We start from the raw sequence: 25,999 nt of genomic DNA, 5'->3' as shown, positions 1-25,999 counted from the left end.
TGCTTCATTTGTTCCTGTGAATTCTCAGGAACCTGACTATGAACTACTCAGTATGTTGTGGTCAGTGTTCAGTAAGTGGCAGTATCATTATAATGAGATGTAAATCAGTACTTTCAGAAAGACACCTTGAAATCAGAAAAGGTGCATGAGAATATGGTCAACATTTTTAGGACTTACTAGTTTGGATCCTAATTTTCCTTCCATGGACAGAACAGAATTCATGTTCATGGAACAAGATTTTTTCACTTCTCCCTTTTCTCTGTGCTCCCTCAAAATCTGCTCTTGAGCACTGGGGGATATTTGCCGTGGTGTAGAATATGGTTTGGGGAAGTGCAAATGGAGGGGAGAGTTGATGGAAATAACTTTAATCACATGAATGGAGGAGCAACTGATATCCAAGCCAGGGGCCTAGTTGGGATGTAATAATAAACAATGGTTATTATTACATTCATGAGCCTTAGAAACATATGTTTCCCTCCCCCCTTCTCATAAAGCATAGCTGTGAGGACATGATTAAAAACGTTTTATTCCACGAGGTTTGGAATCGTTGCGAGTCTTAACTACAGTTAGTTGAATGAAGCCAGCTTCATAACTTGACTTGTTCTCACTAAAAAAGTTAACTTGTTTCAGCTAACTGTAGTTAAGGCTAACCACAGTTTGCCTGGGTCCAGACATAACTCTTAAGCATGGTTAGTTTAAAACATAACTGAAAGCTTCTAAACTCCTCCGGCAGGAAGAAGAGGAAGCTCCAGGCTGTGATAGATTCTTTATTGAAATGGAAAATCATGGTTTATTGTTATGGCCGAATGCGGCCAATTTCCCAGGTTTATTTGCTCATCTATATCGCCATCCTTTACATCTTGTTACTTTAGATGAACTGCAGCAACAATATTGCTGCATGCTGCCTCAGAGCAAAATTTTGGTGCTCAAAGACTGTACTGATACAATGTTTGGGTTGTATTCATTGTAGCACTAAGCAGATGCAGGTATTTCTCCTTGCACAACAGAGCATTTCCCCCCAACCCTCTAGAGCAGATTTGCAGATGATACGGGGTGCGTGCAGGGTGAGGAGGGGGAAAATCCCCTTGCACTAGTGCAAAAATGGTTGAATACTGCCCTTTTTGTCTTATTATGTGATGAGAAATTGTAATCTTGCTTTGGAACAATCTGAATTTTTTACCTATTTGCAGAAACAGATTCATGAGTGGAATTTTACAGCTTCTTCTATTAGAGGAATAAGGTTGGTGTCCTTGAAATGATTTCATTTCTGTTTCACTTACACTCCTCATTGCGCCTTAGGGATATGTGGAGTTGGCATTCCCCAAATGTAGAAGATATTTCCTCAGACTATAGCATAAATATCCCTTTGTTCTTTATCCCTAGAAATTCCACTGACCACAAAGTATCTGGACAATGCTGTGAGTGCCCTTTTAAACAATCTCAGTCACGGTTCCCTGACCAATGACTTTCAGTCACCCCTATATCAGCTAGCCCATTGATCTACCAATAAGAGGTTTTATTTTTCTTGTTTTCCTCCCAATTACACTTATATCTTCACTGTCTTTTAATGCCACCACTTTACAGATAATGTGTTTCTTACATTGCTGAAGCTTTTACCACCATTGTTGAAAGATGTATTACTTTGAGAAAGTGAATTTAATCTTTATTTCCACATACAAATATACAAAATGTTATATTTAGATTGGTAAGTTGGAAGATAGATAGGTATTAATTAGTATTTCTTAGTCTTTGAAAATTGTCATTGCTTCTCTTGTTCATCTAGTCTAGTATGGATTTTTTCTGCCTCATGAATATAGTACTAGGCAATCATTGCCTGAAAATTCATCAGTTTGAATTGCAGGGATTTTATTCATGTTCATATGGAAAAAACAGATGTTGGTGAGTGGGAGAAAGTAATGCTTTTTTTATCCAACAATACTTTTCCCTGACAAGAGCTGCTAAATATACTTTTATTTTTTTATTTTATTTCATTATGTAATTATTTATTTTATATCCCACCCTTCCTCCCAGAATGATACTGTGGATCTGAAAGTATCCTTACTTTTCATTGGAATCTTAATCTGACTTTAAAAGAGTATTAGTATTAACAGCAATAATGCTGAGAGAGTAGAATTACTGTTTTCACTATTTGATTATCTAATTCTATAGTTGTAGTAAGCCTGAAATGCTCTCTGTGTGTGTTGATTTCCTGCATTTGTCTCCTCATCTTCATACTGTTGCCCTATACAAACCACTTACACCTAGCCTAACTTTGATTTAATTTGACTTTTTTTGCAGCATATCTAAATTTGATGAACGATGTTGTTTTCTGTATGTCCATGACAACTCAGATGACTTTCAAATCTACTTTTCTACAGAGAGTCAGTGTAGTAGGTGAGAGGTTTGCTCTGTCTTGCTTTCCCCCATCAAAGTAATAGAAGAGTTTGGGATATGTTGTAAACTCTGAAGTGTTTTCACACACATTTCATTTGCAAGTTTATTTTCTTTATTCCTTCTTGTTTTAATACCATACTTGGGCATTAGGTTTTTCAGAATGTAGGCCCAAAGCAATGAGCATTGAACTTGAATGAACAATGCTGTAGTTCAACAATGTTTATATATTTACTAATATACAGCCCTTATGCAGAACAGCATCAGGTGATGCCAGATTATTCGCTGGGTCCTGAATATTGTTGTGGTTGGCTAAAATAGGACATCAACCTCAGTTATTATTAATTAAAGCATTGTTTGGAAGGGACTGTGAGCCAAACTAGCTTACATTCATATTTCATTTATATTTGGTCTTGATCAGTTTCAGTGACTTTATTTAGCATCCAAAATGTCTATTGTTAACTGACCATCTTTCCTTTAATTAAAATTACATTGGAAGCGGCATTGTGCCATGCCATAAGACAAAATCTTGTCTGATATTATTCTGTTACTTCTCAGTTTCAGTCCTCTGTTAACTGTCTTGGCTTTGCTGCTTAATTTCTTATAATAGCATAATTCTATATGTGACTGCTCAGAAATAAATTCATTTAGTTCAGTGGAATTTGCTCCCAGGTGATCAAATATACTGCAGCTATAGGTTGGTGATTTTGTAAAAAATTGTATTGTGTTTCTGTTTTATCCAAATGTGTAAGACCTAGGGTTACCAGGTGTCTGGAGTTTGGCCAGATACTCCGGCTTTTAAGGGTCCTCTCCGGGTCACTGGATGAGTCACCTTACTCTCCAGACTCTCTGCTTTAATTTAAAAAAAAGTTTCTAGGTGGTCTGATTCACGAGATATACACCAAAATGTCAGCTGCCCCCTTGCAACTGTTAAATATGTTTAACAGATTTGTTATAGCAGCTTGTAGCTCTAACTCTGCCCTTTCAGGATTGTAGACAATAAGTGAAGCCAGGGTTGTGATTTGTTGACCTCCAGACAGTGCCTAGACCTCGTTGTACTGCCAGAAAATGGTGTTTTTCCCCTGTTTATGTGAAAATCTCATAAATTGAGTAAGTATATAGCTTTCAGAGTTCTTTTATCTTGTGTGCAAGAGTCAAACCCTGGGCTGTTGAAGAGGGCAGCGTTTTGAAAACCTTCCCAATATGAAAGCTTTAATCTAATACTTGCTTTTCTGAAAGCTTTAATCTAATACTTGATTTTCTGGGAGTAAAGCTGCAATGCTAATCCCATGTACCTGGAGTATGTCCTATTGAATTCAATGGGACTTACTTTTGAGTAGACATGGTTAGGATTGTGCTGTAAATTAAAGGGACTTTTGTTACCATGAAAACCCTATTCTCAGGGTCACCATAAGTCGGAATCAACTTGAAGGCAGTCCATTTCCATTTTGAATGAACATAGCAAAGAATTGTGTTTGTGTTGTAAATCTTTCTCTCCCCCTAGAATCCTATTTTTAAACCAGTTAAGGCAGGGATTACTAGGAATCACAGGGTTTTTTTATGTAGGAAACTAATACTGGTTTTTTTAAAATGTTCTGCAATGACCAACTGGTTTGACAATAAACTATTGTTATGCGATGTATGTATTTTTACATCTGCAGCGTGCGTGCGTGCATGCATGCATGTGTGTGGAGTCTTTCCAACAACCCTGTGAGGTAGGGTTGGTGATTGGAAACCAAGGCAGAAATAAATCCCTTTAAAATCCAATAACCATAAAACAAGTATAAACAGTTGCAAAAGAGCTTAAAGTGGTGTGATTCTGAATTTTGGGTTGGGTGAATGAAGTTTATTTATTATTTATTTATTTGATTTATATTCCGCCCTTCCTTCCAGTAGGAGCCCAGGATGGCAAACAAAAGCACTAAAAACACTTTAAAAAATCATAAAAACAGACTTTAAAATATATTAAAACAAAACGTCTTTAAAATTAAAACAAAAAGCTTTTAAAAACTTTTTAAAAAGAACAAAAAGAAAAGGTTTAAAAACATATTAAAAAGCAATTCCAACACAGATGCAGACTGGGATAAGGTCTCAACTTAAAAGGCTTGTTGGAAGAACAAGTTCCTTATCACTTGAGGTTGCAGTTCTGTGCAGGCTTCCTTGTTTGAGTAAGTCCCATTGGATACATTGGGACTTGCTTCTGAGTAAACAATCATAGGATTGCACTACAAATATCTTTACAGGTTGTGTAAATAATAAACATCTTTGACAGTCATACTTATATAAATATTTCTTTATACTGTGGCCTGATAAGTATTTGATTTCATACTATGGTTGTAAATTATTACTTCCTCTACATTTTAAGTGTGTCCTTCTTCCTTGGGGTGGTCATGGTTCTACGTTGTTTTCATCCTGAGGGGCAAATAGGCTGAGAGATGGTGAGTAGCTCTTGGTCACCCAGTACACGTTATAGCACATTTCCATTTTAAAAAATTAATTAAAATGATTTACATTCAGGCAATGTTTATTAAGTAGATCAACACAATACATTTAAAGCACATCCAAATCGCATTTAAAGTGTATGACTTCCCCTAAAGAATCCTGGGATGTTTAATTTCCCCCTTACAGTTATAGTTCTCACTACCCTTAACAAACTAAAGTTCCCATGATTCTGTGGTGGGGGATTCATGTGCTTCAAATGGGTGTTGAATGTGCTTTAAATTAATGGTGTGGATCTGCCCTAGGTATGATGTGCATTTTATTTATTTATGTCATTTCTATACCGCTTTATATTATTTGGAAAACAAATCTCAAAGTGGTTTACAACCTAGATTAAAACATTGAACAAAACATCACAAAATATTAAAAGAAAACATTACAAGTTCAAGCCAAATATAAAAAACACATTCAAAACAGCAGAATTATCAGAAAAATAAAAGTATTCTCTTAAACATAAACATTATGAGTTAAGAATCAAATACAAAATACAAACTCCCAAAACAGCATCATTAGTTAATTAATTAAAACAACTATACTAGGAGCTACACCCCCCCAGTAATCCCTCCCAAATATGCCCTTAACAGTCCTCCATGTCTAAATCCCACTCTGATTCATTCCCACAAACCATACAGATAACTTCTCTCCAGCCAAACCTCCATAAGGAACAAACACTAAATACATAGCATCCAACGCAACCACTCCCTCCCCGTCTCTCACCCAGATAAGGCTATACTCAATACCAGTTCAGTTTCTCATACTAAGTGGTATTGGGCATCTTTGAAGCATACAAAAACATGACAACCCAGACTCTCACTCTGGGCCGCACATGCACAATTCAACTATAAACCAATAATACAACATCTCTCTCTCTCTCTCTCTCTCTCTCCTGGATAATACATTCAACGGTACAATATTAAAGGGGGTGATGCCTTCATGGAGACCCCAAAAGTTCTGCATTGCAGCAACCTTCATAGCTCATCTGTGGGCTGGGTGCAGTCAATTAGCAGCAGGTGTTTCCACTCTCCTCCTCTGGAATTAGCAATAGCATCCTGACTCCCAAAGTCTTCCTGAACAATATTTTTTCCCCGCTGCTCACTGGAAGGCAAACCGTTGATTGGGTCGGAAGGGCCATCCTTGGACGCATGTTCCACAGTCATGGTACCATCACTGAAAAAGTCCTGTCTCTTTTGTTCATCCACTTAGCGGATTAGTGGGCTAAACCATTGCTTGTTTCCACACACATAGACTCCACAGGAATGCCAGTACTAGGATCAACAGGAAGTATATGTGAGACTGGCTTGGAGTAAGACCTATTGAAAACAATCACTTCTGGACTGCACTGTTAAGGAACTGGGGGATAAATGAATCTAGAAAGAAAATAAATTGTAGACATTGGATGTATTAATTGGGGGGGAAGTGAATTGAAAAGAACAATTTTAAAAGATACTTTTTTAAACAGGGAAAGGGTTGTAGCTCATTGGTAGGGCATATGCTTTGCATGCAAAGGTCCAAAATTCAATTTCTGGAAAAGACTATTGCCTGGAATTCTGGAGAGCCAATAATAGTCCATGTCATCAGTACTGAGCTAGATGGTACCAAATGGCCTGACTCAGTATAAGGCAGATTCCTTTGTTCCTAAAGGTGGGAAGAGACTCAAGGGCCACAAGTGACTCCATAATGTATTTATGTGTTTTATTTACAACATTTATATACCGCTTTATTCTAAAAAGTCTCATAGCGGTTTACAGAAAGAATTAAAACAATAAAATTATTGGCAGAAACAGTTAAAGACAGATACTTAAAAACATTCAAAATAATAAAACCAACAATGACTTAAAAACAGATTTAAAAACACAATAGCTTCTACATGCCTGGGTAAGCTTGCCTAAACAAAAATGATTTTAGCAGGTGCTGAAAAGAGGCGTCTGCCTAATGCCAATAGGCAAGGAGTTCCAAAGCATAGGTGCTGCCACAGTACAGGACTGCAGAACAAGTACTATGTGGCACCCATAACATGGAAAGCACACTTTGAACTTGGCCTGGTAGCAAATCAGCAACCAATGCAGTTTTCACAGCAAAGGTATTATGTGCTGATAGGATCTCACTCATGTCAGCAATCGTGCCGCAGCATTCTGCATTAACTGTAGCCCCTGGGTCAGGTTGTGCTGCATGAGGATTTCTGTGACCTTGGCTGACTGGCTGCCAGGATTTCTTTTAGTTTTGAGTTTTGGTTATGAATCCTGACTGGTTGTGGGATGCTGAGTTGTCTGCCTTACTCATAGGAATCTTGTTGAGGTTGGTATGGTATTGTATTTAGGAAAGCATCACTGTCTTCTGTTTTTCTTTTTCTGTTTGCATTTCATTTACCTCACTCCCTTACATCCATAGAAACAACAACAGTGGTTCCATGTGCTCAGCTCAACCCCCCAAAAACCCATTGATAATGCACCTTGTTGGTTGCATGACAGTTTGTTTCTTGCCCAACAGTGGTCAAAGAGAATTCACATATTTGGAAGTGTGGTTGCAATTGTTGTTCCCAAGCTGCTGCCTGTGAAGGTAGACCAAACCATGTGTGTTTTCAGTTATTACTCACTGGAATTGGGGTGGCTGTCAAAGTGAGTTTATAGCAGCCGACAAGGGAGATAGAAAGGGTAGAGAATCCTCTTACTCATTTTTGAGACCTCTTTCTGAAGTGGCCTCCTGCTGGTAGGAAGGGTGGGATATAAATTAAATAATAAATAAATAAAATAAGTGAAGGTCAAATCTGTAAAGAAGTTTGGAGCAGCCATGTTAAAAGGGGCAGGGCATTCCAGGCAGGGGGTTGCCAACCCTGCTTGGATATGGATGTCTTTGCAGAGGATCCCTAGTCAAGCTTTATTATTTATTTATTTATTATTTATTTATTTAATTTGTATCCTGCCCTTCCTCCCAGCAGGAGCCCAGGGGGGCAAACAAAGCACCAAAACACTTTAAAACATCATAAAAACAGATCCTAAAATACATTAAAACACAACAGCATTAAAAACATTTTTAAATAAAAAAGCAACCTTAAAAGGGTTAAAAACATTATTAAAAACATATTAAAAAATTCTGACACAGATGCAGACTGGGATAGGTCTCAACTTAAAAGCTTTACCAACAGCACAATCCAAACTATATCTACTCAGAAGTAAACCCTGTTGAGTTCTATGGCTTAGTCCCTTAGTAAGTGTGCTTACTATTGCAGCCTTCAGGGGGATCCATCTTTTCTCCCGAGTGCTGCCATCTAACATCTCCACAACACTAGGCTTTCTTCCTATAATGGCCTTCTGGAGACTGCCCTGGCCTGAGGGCACTTAAATCCTTCTTGCCGAAAGCAAATAGGCTAGATTAAATGTTCCCTACCCAGGCTCCATCTTTTAGCTAAGATTTCTATCTTAATTTCCAATCAGAGGGGGGGGAAATAATTGTATGCTCCAAGCAACTGTGATTGATGCTTAATGTATCTTGCTTAATGACATTGCTAGGGCCCACCCCGTGACTTCACTCGGGCCCCTCCCCTGTGACATAACTCAGGCCCACCCCCTGACATCACTTAGGCCGGCCCCTGAAATCTCAGGTTTTGGGATGCTTCTGACCTGGCAACCCTAGACATGCTGGAAAAATGCATATATGGCAGGTGGACTATAGACCACTAAAATATAATGGGCAACATCCAGTGATGTATGCCCACTTCTGCAAAGGGAATTCTGTTTTGGTTTGTTTTCTCTGGGTGCCCCCCTGCCAGATCTGCACTTAAGGGTGCTGAGCGTTTTTAGAAGACCACTATTCCCCTCACTAAGCTGCAGTTCCCAAAGTTCTTTTGGAAGAGTGATTGATTTTCGAACCACTCCAGGAATTGTAGTTCTGTGAGTTCAATAGGGGTCTTCTAACTCGTAACCCTTAACAAACTACAATTCCCAGGACTCTTTGTGGGAAGCCATGACTGTTAAAGTGATATCATATTACTTTAAATGTATAGTGCAGACGTGGCCTTGTGTGTGTGTTCTCTTTTTTTTCTCCCCTTTCTGTCCGGTGCTTATAAAGGTACATTTATGAAGGCCCTACCATGTGGCCCAAAGGGGTCGGGATAGGTGAAGGCAAGAACTAATTTCTGAGTGGTATGGCAAGATTTTTAAAATGTTGGCCTAGGCCCAGGCATCTTTTGGGGTTCATCTCTGACAGCAAAATGTCTTAAGCCAACACTAATTTAAAGTAGTTTTTAAAAAGTTAGCTTTTGGTTACTCAGTACTCTGAAATGGGAGTTATTTACAAGCTATTTCAGTGTCTATTATAAAAGAAATAGCGTAACATAGCATTGAGTCAATAATGATTTTGAAGAGGAAATGTAGAAAGCATGTTAGAAATGTATTGATTTGTATATGGATCATAAAGAGCAGATAATCTAAGATATTGTTTTGTCTTTGATTCTGGGATGTATATTGCTTACAGATTCTGTAGTTTGGTGAAAGAGATTTTAACAGATGCTGTAGGCAGTACACTGGAACTGGAAGGAGAAACTGACGGAGATACTTTGGAAGTAAGTAATTTTGACTGAGAAACAAATGGAATTTTTTGGGAGCTTGCTTTTTATATAACCATTCTTAAACAAATAATATATTCATATATTAATATCTAAGGAATAATATCTAGCCTTTTAAATATGTAGGAATTGCACAACTAAAATATGTGGTTCAATAGATTTGTACCATGCTAAACTAAGTATTAAAATAATAGGAACCTAATTTTTACAAATGCATGAGACCTTCTGCCTCCAAAAATCTCTGCCAGCAATAAAGGAAGTGGTGATAGCTGACAGTCCCATCTCGGGACCTATCTACATGACCCTTTTTGAGCATGGCAGCCACTTTAGCTGATGGCGATCTGCCACTACAGTCGGAAGGAGTCATACAGTCAGGTTTTATCATTATTTGATATTTTTTAATGCTCTAATGTGAATTGTATGTTTTTATGTTGTACGTCACCCAGAGTGGCTGGATAACCAGCCAGATGGGCGACTAATAAATTTAATAAATAAATAAATAAATAAATAAATAAATAAATAAATGTGATTGGTAACAGTTTATACAGAATTCTGTGCTCATTGAGTTTTAACATGGCCCTGCAAATGTTTTTAAAAGATACAGATGTAGCACAGAAGTGTGCACTACAATTATAGAAATTATGGAAACGTAGAAAACTTTAGTAGAGACCATCATGTGAAAATTGGATATTTTTATTTTTGAATAAGTAAAACCCAACTATTAAACTAGTTTTTTTTAAAAAAAGAATGTTTTGTTGTTTACATGCACCAAGCCTGTTCATCCAACTCTTATATCTCTTATCTCTTATACAAAAGGACCTTGACAGTTGGGCCTTTTTCAGAGCAACTAAGCCTATCCTCTGAATAACAATTTCTTTACCCTAGTACTTCATATCTAGTGTTTGCCTATCAAATGCAGGAAGGATCTTTCCTCTATAATATTTATTTGCTTATTTTAAAATGTATATTCTGCTTTTTATCATCTAGATCTGAAAGTGGCATACAGTGATAAACATAAACAGTATACAAAATTTAAAACATAAATTAAACCTCAAAAATATAAAACTGTATGCTATCCACACAGAATTTTATGAAGCTATGACAGGATAGGCCTGAACAGAGGTCTAAATAATATCCATGTAGAATGTTATGAAGCCATGATAGGATAAGGTCTGAAGACTGATTAGTCCAAGAGGACTACGAATGAGCACTGGGGTGTAGAGGTGTACAAATGACCTTAGTCTGGGAAATGCAGCAGAGAGACCTAAGTAAACCAGTTAGGTAGTTCATGTTATGGGTTTTAACAGTGCTCTGCTACCTGACCTACATCAAAAGAGGTTTAAAGATGTTCTCAAAGCTAATCTTAAAAAATGTAACATAAGCATCAAGAACTAGGAAGCCTTGGCCCATGAGCGTCCCAATTGGAGGTCGGCCATTTTCCTTAGGTGGTCCGACATCACGTGGGATATAGCGCCATCTAGCGTTCGAAGGCAAGAATGGATTGAAGTCAAGACCTGGGGCATCGAGCCCCTCCCACTCCAGTTCATTCTTGCCTTCCTTCGTTCGAGGTGTTTGGATCTTCTATAGCGTTGTCAAGTTTGTAATTGAGTGTGTGGGACTGTGACTTTTCCTCTCGTTCTGTCTCCCTCCCTCACCCACTTTTTGTATTGTCTGGGACGTTTTTTGGGGGGGGGGTTATTTTATTTTTGACTCTTTTTTGCTTCCCTCTTTCAGTCCCTTAGTTGGGGAATCCGGCGGCTGCCGTTTTCCCTTTAGGCTCCCGTCTCTGCAAGACGAGCCTTAGCTGAGAGCTGCGATTGCGGCTCTCTCTTCAGCCACTTCATTGCCTTGCCGCCGTCTCTCTCCCAGGCGGCGGCCATTTTTTTTAATTGTTTGTCTTGCCAGGAGCTGCGGCTGCGGCTCCTTTGCCTACTGCTTTCGGCGGCGGCTGCTGTTTGGAGGCTCCTGCCTCCTTGCCAAGCGGCGGTTGGAGCTCGCTTCTGCGGCTTTCTTAGATCGTTTTTACCGCCAGCGCCTTGATCTCCAGGCTTGGGGGGCACTTACAGGCGTTGCTGCCTCCCCCCCCTAACTGTTGCCTGCCGCTTACCGCAGCCGTGTTAGGCCTTTTTGGAGTGCATGGAACCCTCTGCCTGTCCACCATTACTCCTCCTTCTTCCCGGCTGCCATTTTTATTTCAATTTCCTGCCCTTTTTTGCCGGCGCCATTTTAATTTGCCCCGTTTTTCCCGCCTTTTTTGTCCTCCTTGTTTGACTGTATAGTTACTAAAAAAAAAAAAAAAGAGTCTGAAACAAAAAGCCTGCAAGGCTAATTGCTACAACAGTGTCTCCACACTTGGTGGCATTTGGTGCTGTTCACCCCCCCACACACCTGTGGGCGTGTTCTAAGCTTTTACCCACACAACGTATTTACATTGGGACTTACCTGCGCAGCAGCAACACATTGGAACTGTATATTGGGACTTATCTGCGCAGTGGCTGCTTATTGGATCTGTACATACCTCGCCACACCTCACCCCTCACCTCTGTGCGTGTGTTGGTGATAGTCCCTTGCCACACCGCACCTACCACCTCTGTGCGTGTGTTGGTGTCATATTTACTGTGTGTTGCTGAAAGTCCCTTGCCACACCGCACCCCCCACCTCTGTGCGCGTGTTGGTGTTAAAATATATATATATATATATACAGCATTGCTGGGCGCTCAGAATGGCGGATCAACACTCAGAGACACATTCGGCAGTGGCAAAGAGACCCTGCAAGTCCTCCCACCACAAGTCTACCAATCAAAAATTACCCAGGCTTCACCCCAAGGCCGTGGCTAAAACTAAACACCACAGTGCCACTAAGCGCACACGTTACGTTTCGGTGCCACATTCTGAGGCTGCTAACCAAGAACACTTGACAGCACTCTTTCACTCTCCAGCTGGGTCGTCTGAGGATGACTTCGAGGGGTTTCCTAACCAGCCTGTGGACTGCCCCCCTCAATCCACTTTACCACCTGCGACTCATACATCTCACCAGTCCAGTGAACCCCCTGCAGCTGTGCCTCAACAAGGACTACAGCCTTCTTTTTACAAGGCCCTTCAGTATAGTTGCTGTGTGCATGCTGCAGGGTAAAGAGAATCCTACACAAGGCCCTTCAGTATAGTAGCCTGGATGTGTACTGAGGCTGGTTACTGAGCCTCTTTGGAACTGTACATTCTCCCCCATCCGTGGCCATGTACTAAGGCTATTTGGAACTGTACATTCTCCCCCCCTGGGGGCGTGTACTGACCTTTCTTATAAGACTTATCTGCACAGCAGCTGCACTGCACCCCTGCTACGCATTTACCAAAGTGCATTTGGGACTGTACATTCTCGCCCACCTGTGGCCGTGTACTGAAGCGTGTGTTAGTGATATATATATACTGTACATTCTCCCCCACCGGTGGGCGGGTACAGCAGCATGTGTTGGCAATATATATATACTGTACATTCTGCCCCATCTGTGGGCGTGTACAACAGCATATGTTGGTGATATCTACCGTACATTTTCCCCCATCTGTATGGAGTGTACGAAGAGTGTGTTGGTGTTATATATATATATATATATACTGTACATTCTCCCCCACCTGTGGGCGGGTACGAAGAGTGTGTTGGTGTTATATAATGCACCCCCCACCTTGTGCGACAGGGGCACAGCAACCGTGTGAGGCCCCAGGACATCTCTGTGTAATAAGCACAAGCAACCCAGACTTCATTCCAAGGCTGTCGCCAAAACCACACACTTATCTGGCCACACCGCTGCCAGGAAAGCACAATACGTGTCTGTCCCGACTTCAGAGGCTGCTGGCTATGACTGGTTAACAGCCCTCTTTCATACACCCGCCGGCTCGTCTGAGGATGTCTTTGAAGGGGCCCCTAGCCAACCTACTGGGAACTGTCCTTCTCAACCCAAGTCATCAACTGGGGCTCATACATCTCGCTGGTCTGATGAGTCCACTGCTAATTGGCCTCAACAAAGGCACCAGCCTCTGCTCCGCCAAGTGCAGTCAGTGCCCTCGTATCCACAGAGGGCCGCTCTTGCCCCTCATCTGGGTTTACAGTTGTTCCCTGAGTTTCTCCCACAGTTGCAGGACTTACTGGGCTTCTCACAAGTGCAGTCAGGGTCACAGGCCAATCCATTCCTTTAGCTAAATGCACAAGGACATTCTGGCGCTATGAGACATTGTGGCTTCTGTGAACCAAATCCACCACCCTCACCAAATCCTTCTGATGTCACTGGCGGCAGGACTGGCGATGGGACTATTGGTTCAGAGGATCCCTCGTATTCTCTTCTAGCCGAGGGAGGTGAGTGGAGCATTGCTTTAGAACAGGAGGAGGATGCATAGAACAGAAGGAGGATGTTTCATATGGCAGACTACCCCTCGCTCGTATTGTTTTGGACACCTTACGTCTCCAAACTTTCAAGAATGATTCTGCTACTCCTCTGTGTAAGGGGCCAAGGTTTTGAGACTTCCAAGATCGACAGATCACTACCTCCTGTGCCAGATCCATTGACAAATTGGCTAAAGGACAATGGGCTTGCCCGCAGCAGGCACATCATTTTCTGCCCTCACCATAATCATGAGGCTTTATCCTTGCGGGCCTCTGCTGCAATTTTAATATTCTCTACAGGTTCTATGATGTGGCTGGATAATTTCTTAGACGACCCTAATCCGGGTCCGGTGAGTCTAAGAAAGGGCCTGCTAATAATTGTCTGCCTATGTAGTGCACTGTGGCAATACTGCATCTTCTCCATTGTATGCGTGTATCTAGCTGTCCTGGTGCCATATTCAATCGAGCCTATTTCTCTTGGAACTTAGCCTCCATGGTACATCCACCTTCCTCAATCCATACTGCCCTACGTGGATGACTGTTTTCCTCATTGTGCGTGTATCCTGATCCGGACAGGACAGACCAGCCTCAGGGACAAGCCAACAGTACAATGCCTGGGCACAACACAAAGTACAAGTATTCCATCCTTCACTCCACGGCTGTCGACAAAACCAAGCATTTAAAGACAGGAGCAGTACTACATCTTCCCTTGTTTGCATGTACTGACCTCTCTCCAAACCACTCCTATCTTTGTGTGTTTGTTGATGGCATATACCACAACTCCTGCTTTGTGCGTGTATATGACGTAAGATCAGCGGCCAGACGCCTACTCACATGCATATTTTCTAATACAGCCAGACGACAGGTGAGTGTGGACCAGCCCAGGCAACAGGTGAGTCCATATCATGTAACTAACCTCTCGCCCTTTTTGGCTGGTAGCCAGCCAGACCGGGCAGAACTTTCTTCTCCTATCCACTGGGGCAGATTGACTGGTGACCATTTTATTACCTTTGCCTCCGGTGGGCCCCTGTCAGAGGTCTCTACTCAGGCATGAGAGCCATATCCAGATGAGCAGCCTGCTGCTACTGCAGAGTAATAAGGAGCTCTTTGCTGTTCCTATCAGACCACAGACAACTCTGTGCGGAGGGATACTCTCACTGCTCCTCCCCACTGTGTCCCAAATTCAAGACCGCTGTGAAAGGATGCCCTCTCTGTCTCTTACCACTGTGTTCAGTTGTTTTGATTATTACAGGTACTTCTCGGCTACAAGTTCCTGGCTTCGTCTGTATTTGATGGTGTTTGCATTTTCTTGCCCGGGGATACTTCTCTGGGCTATGTTCAAAGGTTATCCGATCCCATCTACCACATGGAGCCTCTTGGCAAAGTTTACAATTGGCCGACATATCCAGACAAGCGGGCTGCTGCTGCTGCAGAACCAGGTTATGTTATCTACGATCCTGTTACACAAGATCAAAGATGCCAGGCCATAGACATATCAGGGCGGAAGGACACTCTCATGGCTTCTCTCCACTGCGTACGGTTATCCTAGCACTCAGGACTCGCTCCTCTCCCTTCTTGAATCATGTTAGGTTTTACAGTCCCTGTCAGGCCAGGAACTACACCAGTGCAGAGGGACACATTCTATGCCCCTCCCCACTGAGTGTGACTTTGGTTCTCAGAGGTTGCCACATCCCCTTCTTAGATGTGTGGTTACGCTGATTTTATGAGTCAGTGCTCCCTCTCCTGAGGTGCTTGTGTCCTTGCCTCACTGGGTTTTGGAGCTAATTAGCGGCAGATTGCTCCTCTGCCTCTGTTAAACAGCTTGAGCTTGCTATTAACACTCCCCTCTCCCTGGCGCAGCTCTCTTTGGCTAGACTACATTTAGAGTCACTTGGTTGGGCCCTTTCTGACCTCTCCTCTTGCAGGTCCTGCAAGCCCTGCAGCGGCCTCCTTTTGAGCCCCTTCGATCTGTGCCATTACATCTTTTGGCCTTCAAAGTCTTGTTCCTCGTGGCGATCACCTTGGTGAGAAGAATCTCAGAGTTGGGGACACTGTCCTCAGCCCGCCACCTCTGTATTTTCCATAAGGACTCAGTGGTACTACGTCTCGATCCTTCCTTCCGTCCCAAGGTCATTTCGGCGTTCCACTGTAACCAAGACATTGTTTTGCCTTCGTTCTGTCCGGATCCTGCTCATCCGCTCGAGAAGGCCTCGAGAAGGACATCGCTAGATGTCCGGAGGGCCCTCAAGACCTACCTGTCTCGTACCCAGGACATACGGTCAATGGATTCCTTATTTGTATCCTTTCACCCACGTACTCTGGGGAAAAAGGTGTCTAGCTCTACATTATCTTGTTGGTTGCGTGCCTGTATTGCATTTGCCTATGAGTCCCTTCAGCTGCCAGTGCCTCGTAACATAATGGCACATTCCACTAGGTCAGCTGCCACTACGGCTGCCTTCGCAACCAATGCTCCTCTAGCAGAGATTTGCAGAGCGGCTGTATGGTCTACTCCAAATTCTTTCATACGACATTATAAGATAGACTGCTACGCTTCTGCTGATGCCTCTTTCGGGAGGCGTGTGTTACAACAGGTTATTTCTGCTGAGTAGCCAGGAAGCGATCCCTCCCTATTAGGGGCTGCTTTGGTACATCCCACGTGATGTCGGACCACCTAAGGAAAATGTACCATTGGTATCACCTGAAGGGTGATTTTCTTAGGTGGTCCGACATCACGGCCCTCCCTTTTTAGAGGATATTGGGTTTTTTTGTTACCTTACCAATTATCACTCTTCAGAGTTATAATATTTAAACTTTTTTGCCAAGTCAACACCAATTTGGACCTGTTTAATATGCTTGCGATATTTGGGTCATGTTTTGGGACACAGTTTCCTAGCTGCTAGGCCCGTTGGCCTTTTCTGTCTTTTCAGATATGTCTCTCACTTCGGTCTTGTCACGAATGAACTGGAGTGGGAGGGGCTCGATGCCCCAGGTCTTGACTTCGATCCATTCTTGCCTTTGAACGCTAGATGGTGCTATATCCCACGTGATGTCAGACCACCTAAGAAAATCACCCTTCAGGTGATACCAATGGTACATTATCAAAGGTGCTATGGACTTTGAAGAAGCACAAGTACAGGGCGAAAGGGACAAATGAGCTAAGCGGAAGGCAAATCCTCATCGTCACCATCTTCCATCTGGAAACCTATGTCCTCACTGTGGGAGGCTGTGTGGATCCAGAATTGGCCTCCACAGTCACTTACGCACTCACCGTTAAAGACCTTATCTTGGAAGACAATCTTACTCAGCCACAAGTGATCGCCAATGAATGAATGAATGACATCTGGCAATATTTGTTTTCACTTTCAGTGTTTCTTTCAGGAAAAGTGGGAATAGTTTCAAAAATGAATGAAGGGTCTTTTTCTTGTCAAATTGTTTTGTTTATGTTTGCCACCCTGGGAGGAAGGGCAGGATACACATTCAATTGTTGTTATTGTTGTTATTATTATTAATAATACCTCAAAAATTCAAATTTAAAACATGAGAGAAGCATTCATGATGCAAAGGCCTCCCAAAATAAAATGGTTTTAACCAGCTGTCTGAAATTCAGCAGGATGGTGCCTGTCTAACTTCAAGCGGGGGTGGGGGAGTTCCGTAGAGTTGAGCCCACAACACTGAAGGCACAGCTCCTTATTAACATGAGTGGTGCTTTTGGCCCATGAGGGACTACTAATAGTGTTCCCAGAGACGATCGCAGATAATCTCATGCAAAGCCTGTGATCCTATACCTACTTACTTGAGAGTAAGCTCCACTGAATACATTGGGATGTATTCTGAGTAAACATGCATAGAATTACTTTGTTAGAAATGTTATAAATGATATTCGGTCTCACATCTTGTAAATCTGGTTGTTGTTCTCAAGTTGCTTCTATCTGCTGAATATTGTTTTGTAGCTGTGAAATATGAGTATACTAAAAAAAAAGCTACAGGTTCCAATTGTATCATTTTGAGAAATAGCACATATCACATAACAGCATGGGACAATGAACTGTGAGGTGCTGAAGCACAAAAAATGAAACTGTTGGAAAAGTGAACTAATTTAGTGGGCATGTCATGTTAGGTTGTAAAAAGACTTCCTTGGCATACTCTTTATGGAAATAGGAAGCTTGGCAATCACTTTCAAAATGAACTGTGAAAAAATTTCAAGGACATACTGGCAGAAGATTTGCACAGAACTGAGAGATATTTGTAGGAGTCTGGTTTTTAGTACTCTTGAAGAGAGGCTGACGATCTCGGCTGGTAAAACAAGAAATATGGCTAAGAGAACGGACGTCTAACATCCTTTGAAATGATACAACTAATCATTTTTGAAATTATGTTTGTTTATGTGTTTACAAAATGGCAAACACCTTTTCTTCTTTACCCTATGCATAAAGAGAGATCCCTTTAACCAAATTTTGTAATAAGGTAGATACCCAATTTAACTCTTTTGCTGTGTGTAAACTGTGTGTAAATGAGTTGTATGAGTGCCGATAAGATGTTTCATTTTTTGCAATTGTTTGGCAACTATAATAGCCCAAAACCTTTATCTGGCCTTTGAGAAAATTGCTGTGAATTATTCTGTGAAGAATGTGAGCCATTGTATGTAACCTGGGTTACATTGCGAGTCTTAAGTTTTTTTTTTTTTTCATTTTGTCTTTGCATTTTATTCTTAGGAAAATTACAATACCAAAACCTCTCAAAAGTGAGCTACTTTGCACAGGTTATATCAGCAGATTTTAAAAACACAGATTATCTGTTTAGAAATAAGACATGCATCTTTTTGGACTGTACCATTTTTTTTAAAGTGAAGTCTAGAATTCTTCTACATTTAATCTTCGTACAAGTAACATGTTGTTCCCACTTTCCACAGCTATTTTACCATACTTGTTCCCATTTGGTATTTTTCACTCAGACAGAAAAAAATCCCTTTAAAAAAAAGGATCCCATGTCATTCATACTTATTATGGACATGTTATTATATGCTTTTTATAATGTTAATACTTATTACAGTAGGGCCCCACTTTACAGTGCTTCGCTTCTTGGCGCTTCGCTAATGCAGCGGTTTTGAATTATGTCCATGTCCCATATGTTTGGGGCTTGTTCTGTTTTTGCGGCGATTTTGCAATTTTGCGGCATGATGCAAATTGATGGCACCCGATGCCCTGAGCACGTCATGATCGCATCCAACGCCCTGAGCACATCATCAGAGCTTGCAAACGTTCCTTTTTTAAACTACAGTTGGGCTGATGGGAGTTGTAGTTGAAACGAACGTTTCCAAGCTCTGACAGCACGCTCAGCAGCTGAGTCTGAGAAGGGCGTCCGATGCCATTTAATTGTCGAGGGAGGCAGTGGAGGGCGCACGAGCATGCGAGCAAACAGGCAGGGGGAGAGAGAGCTTGCAAGGGGGGACGAGCGAGGGAGGTAGCAGAGAGCAAGTGAGCGTGCGAACAGGCTGGGGGAAGGGCAAGCGGGCAAGGGGGGACGAGCCAGGGAGGCGGCGGAGGGCAAACGAGCGAGCAGGTGTGGGCGGGCAGCTCTCTCCCTGCGATCCACAGCAGGAAGCCTGCCATGGAAGGGGAGCACTACTCCCCCACCATAACGAGGGCGAGTGAGTGGGGGGGGAGAGCAATGCACGGAAAAGTGGAACATCAATCAGCTGTTGCGGGGGGAACTTCAGGGGCCAAGTGCTGTCCGCTGGAGCTTCCTGCACTACAGCTGATCGATGTTCCGCTTTTCTGCAATTTTCACTTTACAGTGGGGGTCTGGTCCCTAACCTGCCATATAAGTGGGGCTCTACTGTATAACGTTAACACTTTTGAAAATTTTTGTCAGTTGATTAGAATACCCCAGCTCCTATATCAAACAAAAGTAGTTTTTGCAGGTTAGTTAAAACTTTACAAAATGCTTGCTCTTTAATTTCTAGGCCTGTTGATTTTCAGGGCAATATATTACTAATGGCATGTGTTCAGATCTTCTTTGTATCTGGAAGATGAATTCTGTGTTTTCCTCCCTTCTGCTTTCAGTACGAGTATGACTACGATGAGAATGGAGACAGAGTAGTGTTAGGCAAAGGAACCTATGGGATAGTTTATGCTGGAAGAGATCTTAGCAATCAGGTCCGAATAGCCATCAAAGAAATACCAGAGAGAGACAGCAGGTGAGTCTTGATCTTGTATTCTTGTACAATACATTTGTGGATACAAGGGTAATGTGTATGTGCTCATTCTCACTTGATCACATACACACAGTGTAGTTCACTGATAAGGTAATTGATATCAAAATCTTGAATAATTTTCCTCTCTAATTGCTCTGTGGGACAATGAGGCAATAAATTCGGAACTCAGTTTAAAGAAGCAGGTCTTAAATAAATCTTGTGCAAAGTATGTCAGCCCTGAACTCTTCTGACAATGGAAGTGGAGAAGCACTTCTAAGAGGACATTTGGCATGCACATTTGAAAGCAAACTTCAGTAGCATCTTGAATGTTTTAATGAGGAAGGCTAATTGAGAGAAGAACAGCAAGCGCTGCTGAGACATCAAACAAGAAAGCACGTGGGGCTATATAAATTGATGGGGGTAGGGGAGAAAGGGGAGGAGGGAATAGGATTCTTATAGAGGACTATAGGAGTAGGATTTTTTTCTCATTTTTAATTAAATTTGATTTTTAATTTTTCAGTATGAACATGTGTTGCAGTGGGAGTAGTCGGGGGCCTGACTTTGAGGTAATATTGGGTAAGGGATTTAAGAGCGGTGGGAGGCAGATCAGCCATTACAGGGGAAGAGATGCAAGACACCTTTATGCTTCCATCCCTTCTAACCCCTGTGATGCTGGTAGCTTTGCTGAAAATCTCCTGGATCTTACTGTCTTGCTGATGAATGCAAAGTCGGTGACTAATAAAACTACTATCATTCAGGATCTAATCCTGGATGAACACACTGACCTTGGCTGTATCACCAAGACCTGACTAAACGACCAAAGCAGAGAAGGTCTTTCCCAGCTCTGTCTACCAGGTTTCATGGCACTCAAGCAGCCTAGATCCAAGAGATCTTAATTATTAAATATTTAAATGTTAGACAGGCACCATCTCTGTTATCTTTTCAGCGGCTACTAAAGACCTTCCTCTTTCAACAAGCCTTTTAAGTTGAGACCTTATCCCAGTTCATCTGTGTTGGAATTGCTTTTTAATATGTTTTTAAACCTTTTCTTTAAAAAAATTGACGTTTTTAAAGCTTTTTTTAAAAAAGTTTTTAAAGATGTTTTGTTTTACTATATTTTAAAGTCTGTTTTTATGATATTTTAAAGTGTTTTTAGTACTTTTGTTGCCGCCCTGGGCTCCTACTGGGAGGAAGGGCGAGATATAAATCAAATAATAAATAAATCTTGATCTGGTGTATTGTTCTGGACAGGAAGAGGGTGATCTGAGGGAAAAGAGGTCCTTAGTGACTCCATTGTCATGGACAGATCATTACCTAACAAGTTTTAGGCTTTGTGCCCCCAGTAATCTTTGCAGGAATGGAGGATCGAGTAAGATGGTCTGCCCTCAGAAACTCATGGATCCAGGTGGTTTCTTCAGTGCTCTGGGGGATGTTCCCAGCATGGCTGGCGATACTGCCAAAGCCCTGGTTAATCTCTGGAATACAGAGGTGACCTGCGCAGTGGACACTATCGCTCCAAAGCATCCTCTCCCAACAGGGAGAGCTCATAACATACCTTGGTTTACTCAAACCTTGGGCCTGATGAAATAGCAGGGACAGTGGCTAGAGCGACAGTGGGGAAAAATTTAATCTGTTTCTAGCCAAACACAGGCTACAACTCATTTTCAAGCCTATCATGTGGCAGTGATGGCAGCAAAGAAAGCTCACTTTTCTGCCACCATTGCATCTGCTCAGTGGTGTCCGGCAATGCTTTTCTGGGAACTTTTGGGCTCTGGCCCTACACTGGATCCTGAGCCCTCAGTCACCCACTGCGACATGTTTGTGAGGCACTTTGCAAATAAAACTGCCCACATTCAGACTGACTTGCATTCCTCATTAACTACAGTTGTGCCAGATGTCCCCAAGGCTTCCTCAGGTCATTTTTCTATGGATACTTTTCAGCCTGTTAAGCCTGAGGATGTGGACAGGACTCTGGGAGAAATGAGGGCCACCACTTGCACTCTTGACCATCCTGGTTAATCAAATCTGCCAAAGTGGGAGTGGCTGGTTGGCTGACATATTTAATTAATACCTCCCTAAAGGAAGGTTCTATGGCAACGTTACTGAAGGAAGCTGTAATAAGATCTTTGTTAAAGAAGACTTTGTTAGGCCCTGTGGATCTTAACAGCATCTACCCAGTCTCTAATCTCTCCTTTTGGGGCAAGGTAGCCACTACCTTCTCTAAGTTTTCCTGGATGAATTGGATTATCTACACCCTTGCCAATCAGGCTTCAGGCCTGGTCATGAGATAGAGATTGCCTTGGTTGCCCCACTTGATGACCTACACCGGGTATCAGACAAGGGGAGTGCATCCCTGTTGGTGCTGCAGGATCTCTCGGCGGCTTTCAATACCATTGACCATGGTATATTTCTGGGCTGCCTAGCTGGGATGGGATTGGGAGGCAGCATTTTATGGTGGCTTCAGTCCTACCTGGCAGAGAGGGCCCAGAAAGTGGTGCTGGGAGACTACTGCTTGACCTACTGGCTGCTGGCCTAGGGGTCCCGCAGGGTTCTTTCCCTGCTGTTTAACATCAATATGAAACCGCTGGGAGAGATCACCTGGAGATATGGAGTACAATGTCATCAATATGCTGATGATGCACAACTTTCTCCCTACACCTGATTGCAGGGAGGGAGTGCTCATCCTAAACCAGTACCTGGAGGCTGTGAAGGGCTGGATGTGGGCTAACAATCTGAAACTTAATCCAGACAAAGACAGAAGTGCTGCTGGTCAAAGAGAAAGCTGCACCAGGGATAGGGCTGCTACCTGTTCTGGATGGGGTCACACTTCCTTTGAAGGAGCAAGTCCACAGTTCGGGAGTACTCCTGAATCCTGCCCTGCTGCTGTGGTAGCCAGGAGTGCTTTTGGCCAACTCAAACTGGTATACCAGCAGTGCCCATTCCTGGAAGCAGTTGACTTTGCCACAGTGACACATGCATTGGTGACATTGAGGCTTGATTACTGTAACACGCTCTATGTGAGGCTGCCTTTGAAATTGGTTTGGAAATTGCAGTTGGTTCAAAACGCAGCAGCTAGAATGTTAACTGGATCATGGCGTGGGGATCATATCACCCCTGTGCTTTATTAAGTCCACTGGCTCTCAATTTGTTTCCATGCCCAATTCAAAGTGCTGGTTTTCACCTTTAAAGCCCTAAATGGCCTTGGACCAATGTATTTGACAGATTGCTTACACCCGTATGTACCTGCCCGTGATTTAAGATCAGCTGCCTCTGGTCTCCTTCGCTGCCTGGAGTGAAAGATCTTAGACTGGCAGGCACGTAGGTGACAGCCTTTTCAGCTGTGGCTCCCAAACTCTGGAATACCCTACCACAAGAAGCCTGCTCTGTTCCCTCCCTGATGGTGTTCCAAAGACTCCTGAAAACGGTCTTGTTTCAGAGAGCCTTTGGGAGGGACTGAAGGTAGAGTCTGAAACTGATTTTATCCCTGTAATTTTATCTCTTTAGTCCCTTTTAATATCACGTTCCTTAACTATATTTTATGTATTTTTATCTTTTAAAATGTTTTTTGTGTTTTTATTGTATATTATTTCATTGTGCATGATTTTATTGTGAGCTGCCCTGAGTGCCCTATTGTAGGGTAGAAGTGCGGGATAGAAATATGTTAAATAAATAAGTAGTGGGATCAGGCAGCTTTTACCTCTGGTAACAAAAACGGCCAGCCCTAAATGCCCACTTATTCTAGGATCTTGGGAAGGGGGAAACAGGCCTGTCTACAACACTTAAAACCCCTGGATTTTCTTTGTATTATACACGTGCTGTGGAGAAACTACACCTCCCACCCAAATAATGGTGGATTGGGTATCTTGTGGCAGCCTTGCTGCCAAACCCTTAAAAAGAGTGAAGGACAGTGTCAGGGCCACATCAGACTGGGTGCATGAGGCTTGCACAGGTGACCACTGGAATTTAAGTGTGGTTGTGCCCATTTATTGTAGTCCCAACTTCTACCAGTACGTTTTCTGGGCAGCTGCAGTGATTGTTGGTGAAAAGGAGACATTTTTGCCTACTTTGCGCTGTAAGAGATGGATAGTTTAATTTGATATTAAGTCATTCATTAATCAATACTTAAGGAACAATTGGCAGATACAATGTGAGTGGGAGGGGAGGAAATGCATACAGCACATTGGCTAGCAGTTGGATTGGATTGATGAAAACATGCTTACCTTAACCAACCTCTCACAGCTTGCTAGCTTGAAAAGACTTGCAACTCTCTTTCAGGCTTTGATGACTTAATGGACCCGAAGGTTCACTGGCTGGGCAGGCTGGTGACTCTGCTGAGGTTCTTTCATCACATCCCTTTGGACAAGGGTCACCAATCTTTTTTGGACCATGGACGCACTTCAAAATTTGAGGAATTATTTGAGCACTATCATGGCAGCCTGGCTAGTCCGAAAGCTCAAGTAACTTGCCCAAGAAAACAATACTGGGGCTAAACTCCAAAGCCAAACCATGTATTTGACCCATCCAGGAAATATCACTCTCTCCAAAAAAGCCAGTCCGCCATACACAAAACCATCAAGGCAACATTCCCTTCCAAAACAAACCATACACAAGCATATACAGACAATACAATACAACACACACACAAAACTGCACACAAAACTGCACACAAAACTGGCAATGCTTCCCCACTCCCAACTTTACTAGGAACAGCCAGTCTTTTTTTCTTCCCTCCTGCTTCCTTTTCTTAAAAAATAAGTGAACACACAATTTGGCTGGGCAGGCTGGAAAGCAAAATACCAGCCCCAGCTGCTCTGCCCCTTCCTTTCTGTATTTTAAGAATGCCTCTAGGCCGGACTTCTGGGAAGGGTGACTTTGCTTGTGCCTGCTTTTGAGACGGGCTCCTGCCTCAAAAGAAGCTTATTCAGATATAAATCAGTCAGAACATTTTTTTTTTTGACTGATGAAATTTCTCCCGGGCAGGGAGAAACGTAGAGATCAACCTCAAAAGCCTGTTTTTGTTGGGAGGACTGGATTTCATTAATTTATGAGAAAAGGTCCAGCCAGCAATGCCGGACGGACTTCCGAACAAGCTCTATCTGATTAATGCGATACGTTTATCTTTTCTTCAAAGAGAAAACGGACTAACAGGCAAGCACCCTTCTTTCTATTATTTTTTTTACTTGGTTTAAATTGTTGCAGCAAAAAGAGATTTGTCAAATGAATCAGCTTTAAAGAACTTCTGGGTGAGCTATAACTCTTCTCTGTTATTCACGAAATTAACAGCTTATCTCTGTTTCTATTGCAAAAAGCTGTCCTGGAAGTGCATTCTAAAGATATAAACAGAAGAGGGATTTCTATTCCGAGGAACATTATATTGTCTGGGACTATTCTCTTTTTGGTCTATTTTATTTTGACGAATCTGCTTCTTCACGACGCCACTAACTGTTTTGATGCTGGGAACTAAATTTGTTTTGTATTCTTGAACATAGAGAGATAAGGCAGGCTCCTCTGTTTATACTGTGATGTCATCAAGCCTGGAATATTAACCCAATTGTTGCTGAAATAAGAAGTGGTTCTTCTTTATTTTTGTTTTGTTTTGTTTTCGTGGTTTTAAAAATGGCAATCAAGAAAGTGGCTGAGAATCTGGAAGTAATTATGTTTCAGAAAATAATGGATGAGATTGAGATAGCGAAACAAACCCTGCGACAGGGCAGTAAGGAGCTGAAAATTGAACTGAGCAAAATGACGCAGGAGCTTAAAGAAATAGGGGATCCTGTGAGAGGAGAATGAGATCAGAGATGAGAAAAGAAAAAATAAAGGGAAGATACAAGCCCTGGAGATTGGAACAAATGTGGAATTGGAAAAAGATCTGGAGTTTATGGATATTAGAAATAAAATCTACTGTTTGGAATTTAACGTTATCTCTGAAGAAATTAATGAAGATATTAGAGATAAAGTTATCAATGGCTTGGATAATCTTCTG

At 42.1% G+C, this 25,999-nt stretch overlaps 1 protein-coding gene across 3 annotated transcripts in view; it reads left to right on the top strand.

Moving 5' to 3' along the window:
• The window catches only part of MAP3K15 (mitogen-activated protein kinase kinase kinase 15), a 138,803-nt gene that overhangs the window by 67,263 nt on the left and 45,541 nt on the right, over nt 1–25,999 (top strand). For all 3 annotated transcript variants that reach the window (XM_061627256.1, XM_061627255.1, XM_061627254.1), the window contains 4 exons: nt 1,191–1,240; nt 2,299–2,394; nt 9,361–9,448; nt 19,886–20,019. In XM_061627256.1, coding sequence (XP_061483240.1) covers nt 1,191–1,240; nt 2,299–2,394; nt 9,361–9,448; nt 19,886–20,019 — 368 coding nt within the window. The remainder of the gene's footprint in view (nt 1–1,190; nt 1,241–2,298; nt 2,395–9,360; nt 9,449–19,885; nt 20,020–25,999) is intronic.

The sequence above is a fragment of the Rhineura floridana genome, chromosome 5 (assembly GCF_030035675.1).
Source record: "Rhineura floridana isolate rRhiFlo1 chromosome 5, rRhiFlo1.hap2, whole genome shotgun sequence".
NCBI lineage: Eukaryota > Metazoa > Chordata > Lepidosauria > Squamata > Rhineuridae > Rhineura > Rhineura floridana.
Note: the sequence above shows the minus strand (reverse complement) of the source record. Positions and strands in the feature narration are given on the sequence as shown.